This window comes from Aricia agestis, chromosome 10, assembly GCF_905147365.1.
Source record: "Aricia agestis chromosome 10, ilAriAges1.1, whole genome shotgun sequence".
In the NCBI taxonomy this organism is placed as follows: domain Eukaryota; kingdom Metazoa; phylum Arthropoda; class Insecta; order Lepidoptera; family Lycaenidae; genus Aricia; species Aricia agestis.
Window position 1 is genome coordinate 8,050,032 of NC_056415.1, and position 9,632 is coordinate 8,059,663.

Below are 9,632 nucleotides of genomic sequence, written 5' to 3' on the forward strand. Positions count from 1 at the left end.
TTATAATTTAATAACTGTCAAAATTTTATTAATAGTAAAATATTGTGTTATTTCAAATGTCCATTACTATTATTTTTTGGAGTGATTTACATAAATCTTTTCTACGACTTTTCTCTAAAGCGTTGCAGAGCACATAAAACCATTTCTGTGGATCCCATATTGTCTTATACAATTCTAGCACTTCCCTGGCTTTTTCCTCTGAGCTTGTGTAGTTGCTGTCAATATTGTCTATATCACATTCACGTATTTTTAAATTTCTTGCTAAATCACGCCAGAATGTACCAATTTCTTGAACGAGAGTATCCTCTAGACGTTTCAGTTTTCTTGGGCTGAGGCTCTCATGGAGATGCCGTACAGGCTTTTCAGCGGGTTCTTTTTCAAATGCAGGTTGAGATTGAACAGCTGAAAATATGGTAAAATCTAGATATTATGCTGGAAGCTATTAAATTTAATTCCTAACAATTAAAGAGAGCCTAATCTACTTTATTTTGTTCTAACAGTATGCAGTAGCATCCAGTAGTAATTCACATAAAAGATTACTAAAAAAATCGGCAAAACATAGATTTAAGAGGATAAGTAGATAAGGTAATATAAATTATAGGAAGTTTTTTTAAATAATTCTAATTAAGGATAATGTGAGAATTATATATACACTAGCTATTTGTTCGAGCTTTGCTCGGTATTCGATAAAACATGAATAAAATGACATTTTCCAAAAATGATTCCTATATAGATCGATTTATCGCCCCCGAAACCCCCTATATACTAAATTTCATGAAAATCGTTGGAACCAATTCCGAGATTCCAATTATATATAAATTATACATACAAGAATTGCTCGTTTAAAGATATAAGATATTAAAGTAACAGCAAGTCCATTTAAAAATGAAGTAGTGTCTTACCATTATGACTTGTATAGAGTTTTTGTTTGTAAGAATTTTCATATTCATTAATTAAAAACAAGAGTTCATTGTCACTAAGTCTGCGACAGATTTCTTTGAGTGGGGCAACATTGTCTTCTGAGAGCACATCTCTTATTTCCAGAACTCTCAGCAATTTGCCTAATGTATCTATCTGTTCGTACCGTCTTTTGGAGTCAATATCTTCACTGTAGAAATCCTTTAATACTTTTAGTATATGAGAGTGGCCATCACTTTTGCCAACGCGCAGAACAATCTGTTGCTTTAATTTATTGTATTGCGATGAAACCATTGTTTATAATTATTTTAGAGCTATTTATTTGTGGGGGATTCTCGGACAAGCAAGTGCTTCTTTCGTCATCGAATACGTCGACCACACTGTATGCAGAGGAAGTCAAATTATTTGCGACATTATAAAAGAAACGAACAATTCTGTTTTAATTTTATAGAATAAAAACAATTTTGCAGTTATTTTCACTATTCTTAGGGTTATTTTTGTAGATAAATTCTTTGTTTTGATTTTTGAATGTTTACAAAAAAATGTCACAAGGGAACTGGGAAATGTCAATTGTCAAAATCAACTGACGTTTGTGTTTTTTTTTTTATAATATAGCGCTTGGCTTTTTAACCATGGCCAGTGTCAAGTAAAATATGGCGGAAAAAAAAATTCGTGAAAGTTTACAAAATTTAAAGTCGTTTTTCCAGATGATCGTCAAGTCTAAAGTCTAGTAAAGGTCTAAAAAAGTAGTCAGTAAAGTCAACGAGTCAAGTCAGTTGTTTTAGTAAAGTGGTAGATCCTTTACTTTAAATAAAACTTTCGATGGAGTTTTGGAGGGGAAGGGGAAAGGGGAAAGGGGAATTTCTTTGCTCAATGGCGTAAGGGTCCCCGCAGACTTACTTAGAACTCTCCCACTAAAGGTATTTTAAATACTTAATACATAATATCTAAGGACGCTTCACACCACGTCAGTCTGGCGTCTGGCCCCGTGCTAAGTACCTGAAGGACTTGTGTTACAGGTACCAAATAACGGAAATATAATTTATTATATACTTAAGATATTATTTATTTATTTATTATTGGCCCACTGTGTCCCACTGCTGGGCAAAGGCCTCCTCTCTTTTCTTCCACAATTCGCGATCTTGTGCTGTTACTGGCCACTCTTTGTCGAACGCATCCAGTTCGTCGCGCCACCTTTTTTTGGGTCGGCCTCTATTACGCCGACCAGTCGGTAGCCATAGCTGGGCACCGCTAATCAAATATTTAACTTCGTTAATCGTTAATCCGTTAAGAAAAAGGTTAGCTTCGTTAAACGTTAAAGCGTTACATTTCGGACGAATTAACGCAAGTTAACGTTAATCGTTAATCCGTTAATATGTGTAATATGGCCTTGTTGTAACTTATATCATTGCGTTAGTGTACATACAAAACCTGTTCGTTTAAGGTTTTGGAAGTTAACAGGTTAGGGACAAAACAAAATACTTCTATAATTATTATTGTATTCTAGGTAGAATACAATAATTATAGAAGTATTTTGTTATTATAAATCATTTACACGTCGAAAAAGAAGAGTGCAGTATAATTTAGTTAGGTAACTAAATTATACTGCACTCTTCTTTATCAACATGCAAATGATTTATAATAACAATAAACAAATCACTCTCTCTATAAGCACCGGCGCTGAGTAATTAAATGATAAAACGAAACAAATCTCTTCTCACTCGCATGCGCCTGAAAATGTATATCAGCTAGTATTGTTTTTGTTTCGTCTGAACCTGTTTTCGCGCCGCGCCGCGGTGCCGTGCGGTAAATAGTAGGCATTGGATTAACGATTAACGGACTTCTGCATATTAACGGAAGTTAACCAGTCCGTTAATATTTTTAAAAGTTAACTTAAAAGTTAATCCGTTAATCAAAATGTTAACTTCGTTAATTAACGATTAACGGATTAACGAGTTAATGCCCAGCTATGTCGGTAGCCACTCCGAAACTAGATGCGCCCATCTGTCCGGGTGCATACGGGAGACGTGCCCTGCCCAGCTCCACTTTAGACTAGCTGCCTTCCTGCCTACGTCAACGAGCTTCGTTCGTTTAGGAACGCAGAGTGGTATTTCGGACGCGGTCGATCCTTTTTACACCTAAGATGCTGCGTTCCACGAGTCGGGACTTCTGTGAAACTGTCAAAGACCATGATTGGGCGCCGTAGGTCAGAATAGGCAAGATACACATGTCCACGAGCTTACGTTTTAGGCAAAGTGGGAGGTTCCCTTTCATAAGATCTTTCATAGACCAATAACTTTTCCAAGCTTTTTCAATGCGTTGGTTTACATCCTTATCTTGCCTGTTCTTGAAAGATGTAATTTGGCCTAGGTAAACGTTGATACGTCGTCTTAAGATATATAAGATTTTATTATATTATTCTGTTAAACATAATACTATTATTCAATACACATCCATGACCCAGGAACATTGAAATTTTTTTGTTCCGTCGGCTAGATTCGAACCTGCGACCCCGGCTTGAGCCCTGACCACGCGCTCAACCATTGAGCCACAGAGGTCGTTACTCGTCACAGCTGTAGTAAGTACTCAACCTTTTTTTTATACGGGCCACAAATACGTTTGGGTCTTGGTGTCGCGGGCCGCAACCAAATTTTTTTAGGGTTAAAACAATGTTTTTGAAAGTGATTTAGAAGTGAAAACATTTTTTTTACTTTGCTCTATTTTGTGTACTTACTTTAAAATATGTAACTTCACGTGCCACTGATAAAGTGGGTTATTATTGCTTTATAATATGCAATTTTCAAAGCGTACACAATGATTACGCCTTGGTATAAATTTTATGGGTTGTAGAAATTTGATACAAACAGTTTACTTACCTACTTAGTAATAAGTACTAAGTACGTACTTAGTACCAAATACCAATGTCGTATGTTAGACACAATAATTATTATGATGAAAGTTATCCCAAAAATAATAACACACTGATAATAAATAATGAGTAATTAAGATGATTACTTATTTATTGAACTACTTATCATTTTGTCAACATGAACTGATTTTTGACCTTATTATCAGAAGCTTTGTAAGTCTCACAACATCACTTGTTAGCTAGTAGTAACGGATAGTATTATAAAACGACAATGTTTAGGTTAATAGCACATAAATGTGCTAGAAAAAATTACTTAAATAATAACATTTTTAAAAATGTAAAACGTTGTGTTACACAGAGTCCGAAATCGGAGAATTTGTTTCCAGAAAGGGTCGACTTCCCAAGTCGACATATCGGACCTCGAGACCATGATGTGGTTACTATGTTGGACCTCTTGGGATACAAGGCAAGTCTAAACAGAATTATTAGTATTCCTTTATAGTTTGTAACTCAACAGGTACTAAGTGTAGTATTTTAGACTAAACGAAAACCTAGCTAGGAATTAGGATAACGATGTACTGGTACCAAGTTGAACTATAGGTACCTAATAAGGATATTGCTATTAGGTACCTACTATTATACTCGCTAACTTATTAAAAATTCACATTACAGAGCCTCGATCAGCTAACAGACGATGCTGTGCCAAAACAAATCCAATTTCAAGGTCTTATGGACATCAATGAACCAATAAGTATGTGGAAGACTCTAGTTTTGTTGATTTTTATTTACGAGGATTACTCTGATCGTCATACTAATATTTTTCAGGTGAATATGACCTTATCGATAGAGCCCGAGGGATAGCTGAGAAGAATCAGATATGGCGATCATACATCGGCATGGGATACCACAACTGTTGTGTTCCACACTCGATCATGAGAAACATGTTCGAAAATCCTGGATGGTAATAATGCGAATTCACGGTCAACACTTTCGAAATAAGCAGCTCAAACTTTAAAACTCAAAATTTTTTATTCAGAATAATTTTTTTGCAAATATTTTCTGAAAGTCTACATGATGCCTACCACCGGTTCGGGAACTAACCCGGCGAGAAGAACCGGCGTAAGAAACTCGCAGGGGCCGACTTTTTTACCAAAAAAAAAGCTAGAAAAAAATAATCTTTTAAAAATGTACAATGCTGTAACTTAAAATTATACAATGCAAATGCAAAACAATGCAAAAATGCAAACAGCATCGACGTAATCATTCGCAGAAAATTAATAATAATTAATTATCATTTGCAAGGACGACGCAATACACTCCTTATCAACCAGAAATAGCTCAAGGTCGTTTGGAGAGTTTGTTGAACTACCAGACAATGGTCAGCGATATGACTGGACTCGATGTGGCTAATGCATCTCTGTTGGATGAAGGAACTGCTGCAGCCGAAGCTTTATCTCTATGCCACAGGTATTTAAAGGGACTTATCCTACCCATTATTTTGGAAGTGCTTACACTGACTTCTATATAATATTTCCAGGCACAATAAGAGAATGAAATTTGTCGTTTCCGAGCGTATTCATCCACAAACCCTGGCAGTGGTACAAACTCGGTTGGATGCTCTGGGTCTCGATGTAAAAGTCATGACAGATGTGCGAGAAGCCGATTTCGCACAGCGAGATATTTCAGCAGTACTGCTGCAATGTCCGGATACTCGAGGTCTGGTATACGATTATTCAGGATTAGCTGCTGCGGCTCAGGAACATGGGGTATGTGGAAAATTACAGGGACTATAAAAAGCTCTATCTATGTATTAGCAAAATAATGATATTATGTACAAGATACTCTCTAATATTATATTGTCTTTAAAGATGCTCTCTGTTTTGTTTTTATAGACATTAGTTGTGGTCGCAACTGACCTTCTCGCGCTAGCCCTATTGCGACCACCAGCGGAATGTGGTGCAAACTTGGCAGTCGGCACTTCCCAAAGACTTGGAGTGCCCTTGGGCTATGGAGGACCTCACGCCGGATTTTTCGCAGCTGAACATGCGCTGGTTAGAATGATGCCTGGTCGTATGGTTGGAGTCACTAGAGATGCTGCTGGGAGAGATGCTTACAGGTATGACCTGTTTATTAGCAGGATAATTTAAACAATCGCGTAAGTTCGACTCTTAATAATACCATTTTTGAACAGGTTAGCTCTTCAAACAAGAGAGCAGCATATTCGTCGAGACAAAGCGACGTCAAACATCTGCACCGCTCAAGCTCTTCTGGCCAACATGTCAGCAATGTTCGCCGTGTACCATGGACCACAGGGGTTGAGGGATATCGCTACTCGTGTACATAACGCTGCTCTAGTTTTGGATTATGGTATGACAGATTCTGTTTTGAAAGTTTTGGTATATAGGCAAAATGCAATTATACATAATGTGTTGTTATTTTAGGAATAAGGCAACGCGGTCACAAGCAATCCAACGAAGTTTACTTCGACACGCTTCACGTTGTACCGACGGCTGACCACGACGCGAACGCTATAAAAGCACGTGCCCAAGAGAAGAAAATAAACTTGAGATATTTCAAAGACGGTGCTGTTGGTGTGGCATTAGACGAAACAACTACTATGCAAGATGTTGACGACCTATTGTGGATCTTTGATGGTGAAAAAGTGGATGAGGTATTTATGCACTGACTATATCATGAAAGTAAATCAAGATAAACGATCGCAAAAATATTATAGTATGAATACTTTCAGGTCGTAAAAAATGACGCCTTGAGATCTCGGAGTTTACTGAAGGGACCTTTCCGAAGAACGTCGCCGTATCTAACTCATCCAGTTTTCAATATGCACCATTCTGAGAGTAAAATCGTTAGATACATGAAAAGACTGGAGAACAAGGACATATCCTTGGTCCACTCCATGATTCCCTTGGTAAGTCAATATAAAATGTTTCGGCATTTTGATGTTTCGGATTAATTAATATTTAACTGGTGATCTTTCAATACTAACCGTGCTGACTGCTGATCCTTCAACTTGCTGATCTGTTCTCAATTTAATGCGGTTCTACTTTTAAAATTTTTTAGGGTTCCTGCACCATGAAATTAAACTCGACGACTGAGATGATGCCTTGTTCCTTTAAACACTTTACGGACATCCATCCATTTGCCCCACTAGAACAATGTCAAGGGTACCATACATTGTTCGCGGAGTTGGCGCAAGATCTATGTGCTGTCACTGGCTACGACCGTGTCTCGTTTCAACCAAACAGGTAGGTTCTTTGGTTCAATGATATAACTTTTAGTACCAATCTAAATGCCAATGTCTAATTTAAAATTTCCGCGTCTTCCAGTGGTGCCCAAGGCGAGTATGCCGGTCTTCGTACCATCAAACGCTACCACGAGTTCCGCGGCGACACGGGCCGCAACATTTGCCTCATCCCGGTCAGCGCGCACGGCACCAACCCCGCGTCGGCCCACATGGCCGGCATGCGGGTGTGTGCTATAAGGGTCACCGCCAACGGGGATATCGATATGGACCATTTGAAGGATATGGTAAAAATATTAGTATTTTAAGAAACTGTTTTAAGGGCATTCAGATATTAAAATAGTGAAGTACAGTAAGAAATTTAAAAATAGAGTTCTAATAAGTTTGCAACCAATTAGCATTTGTACGTTGAACATATAAATTCTCATAAAGTCTCAATTCTTCGTTCTCAATTCTTTAAATCAAAAAACCATTTCAGTTAATAATTATATCATATTTGACATTTTAACCATGACTTTAAATCATCAGGTGGAGCAACACAGCAGCCAGCTGTCCTGCCTCATGCTGACGTACCCCAGCACATTTGGCGTTTTTGAAGAGCGCGCGGCGGACGTGTGCGCACTCGTGCACGCGCACGGCGGACAGGTCTACCTGGATGGTGCCAATATGAACGCACAGGTATGATGGCGGCTAGTGTTTATATGCAAATACTAGCTGACCGCACACGGCTTTACGGTACCCGCGTGAACGTGACTCGAAAATATCGAAAAGTCAAGTTTAAAACAAACTTTACAAGTTCAATCACCGTTGAACAACTTCCATCCCCTAAGAAAACGGATTTCCTATGCACCCTTGTTAAAAATATTGTGACTCTTGTCACAATATTTTTAACAAGGGTAAGACATGGAGGATGCAAAACATAGTCTTTTCTGTTCTTTTTGCCTAATGGAGCATATTTTGCACGCAACTTTTATTCTGTTGTAGGTGGGACTGTGTCGACCAGGCGACTATGGTAGCGATGTTTCACATTTAAACCTTCACAAAACCTTCTGTATACCGCATGGAGGTGGTGGCCCAGGAATGGGGCCTATTGGAGTGTAAGTAACATGTTTAGTAGTCGCTTCAAAATTTTGTTATATCGTTCAAAGAATACTTTGTTTATTTATTGTATAATATTATTATTTAGGAAAGCTCACCTTGCACCATTCCTACCGTCTCACCCAGTGGTAGACCCACTCGCAGACCTTGGTGACGCAGCACATAGTTTCGGTTCAGTTAGTGCTGCGCCTTTTGGATCTTCAGCCATTTTGCCAATTTCTTGGGCGTACATCAAGGTAAATGCGTTGCGTTATTATTTGTGGTGTTTTCTTCTTTATGAAATAAAACGTGGAGATTTGTAGTAACTACTATATTATTATAGTGTAATCAGAGATCCGTTGTTAATAAGTATGTATCCAAGAAAATATTTTAGTTTTAAATAACTGTACCGTTTAGATGATGGGACCGAAAGGACTGAGAAAGGCAACACAAGTAGCTATTTTGAACGCTAACTACATGTCTCGTAGACTCGACGGACATTACAAAACATTATACAAGGGAGAGAGAGGATTGGTTGCTCACGAGTTCATAATTGATGTCAGAGATTTAAAGAAAACAGCTAACATTGAACCCGGAGATATTGCTAAAAGACTAATGGACTTTGGTGAGTACTTATAAAAAAAAATCGTGATTTTTATCCCTTTAAACAATAAAGCTTGAGTTATACTATATGGTATTGCTTGGACATATTTGGTAAATTCTAATTTTGTTTAAGGTTTCCATGCACCGACGATGTCTTGGCCAGTCGCTGGAACTCTCATGATTGAGCCTACAGAATCAGAAGATTTGCAAGAGATAGATCGCTTCTGCGAAGCTTTAATTGCTATTAGAAAAGAAATCAAAGATATCGAAGATGGTGTGATGGATAAGAGATTGAATCCTTTAAAGGTAAATATTTTCAATTTCTTTAACTTCGTAGATGCTAATAAACAGAAAATATTATGTTCACTTGTAAATAATATATTATATGTGAAAAAGTTTTAAAAATAATGTACTGCCCTATTTTAGATGGCTCCCCATACTCAAGAAGAAGTTATAACTGAAGAATGGAATCGTCCATACACAAGAGAGCAAGCCGCTTTTCCAGTGGTAAGTAACAAGTCACAATTTATATTAACATAGACTTTATTCTTAGCTAGCCGTTTTCACTTTATTAAATTTAATTGTATTTTTCAGCCGTATGTAAAAGGTGAAACTAAAATCTGGCCTACAGTGAGCAGAATCGACGATATGTATGGCGACAAACATCTAGTATGTACCTGCCCACCTGTTATAGACGACTTCTAGTCTGTAAATAAAACGCTGTATACTTTCTTTATGAATTCATTTTCATCAATATTGTCATAGAATAAATTACGTAATAACAGATGGTTTGCATTTTATTATTATAATACATTAATCTGATGAATTTAATTTATTACTCTATCCTATATGCGCTCTATCTCTTATTACATCTCTTATAAAATTTTATATTGCTGGAACATTATA

The 9,632-nt window shown here is 37.3% G+C and overlaps 2 protein-coding genes across 2 annotated transcripts; one reads left to right on the top strand and one right to left on the bottom strand.

Moving 5' to 3' along the window:
* Window positions 1-21: 21 nt before the first annotated feature.
* LOC121731344 lies at window positions 22-1,463 on the bottom strand. The gene is made up of 2 exons (XM_042120742.1): window positions 903-1,463; window positions 22-402 (listed from the first exon to the last, which is right to left on the bottom strand). Exons 1-2 carry the CDS (start codon window positions 1,210-1,212, stop codon window positions 53-55), a joined length of 660 nt encoding a protein of 219 aa, XP_041976676.1. The 5' UTR covers window positions 1,213-1,463; the 3' UTR covers window positions 22-52.
* Window positions 1,464-4,009: 2,546 nt separating this feature from the next.
* Window positions 4,010-9,512, top strand: LOC121731035 (glycine dehydrogenase (decarboxylating), mitochondrial). Its single transcript, XM_042120339.1, has 18 exons — window positions 4,010-4,253; window positions 4,460-4,538; window positions 4,613-4,748; window positions 5,090-5,254; window positions 5,325-5,553; window positions 5,680-5,903; window positions 5,979-6,154; window positions 6,229-6,458; window positions 6,537-6,713; window positions 6,866-7,050; window positions 7,132-7,333; window positions 7,575-7,724; window positions 8,031-8,143; window positions 8,233-8,380; window positions 8,541-8,748; window positions 8,860-9,032; window positions 9,153-9,233; window positions 9,321-9,512. Exons 1-18 carry the CDS (start codon window positions 4,059-4,061, stop codon window positions 9,429-9,431), a joined length of 2,982 nt encoding a protein of 993 aa, XP_041976273.1. The 5' UTR covers window positions 4,010-4,058; the 3' UTR covers window positions 9,432-9,512.
* The last annotated feature ends 120 nt before the right edge of the window (window positions 9,513-9,632 follow it).

Excerpts from the sequence above, each read along its gene's own strand:
- LOC121731344 (XM_042120742.1), bottom strand. The coding sequence starts at position 1,212 with ATGGTTTCATCGCAATACAATAAATTAAAGCAACAGATTGTTCTGCGC. Across the intron at positions 403-902 it reads ACTCTATACAAGTCATAATG|CTGTTCAATCTCAACCTGCA; the intron begins GTAAGACACTAC and ends CCATATTTTCAG.
- LOC121731035 (XM_042120339.1), top strand. The coding sequence starts at position 4,059 with ATGTTTAGGTTAATAGCACATAAATGTGCTAGAAAAAATTACTTAAAT. Across the intron at positions 4,749-5,089 it reads ATGTTCGAAAATCCTGGATG|GACGACGCAATACACTCCTT; the intron begins GTAATAATGCGA and ends ATCATTTGCAAG. Across the intron at positions 5,255-5,324 it reads GCTTTATCTCTATGCCACAG|GCACAATAAGAGAATGAAAT; the intron begins GTATTTAAAGGG and ends TAATATTTCCAG.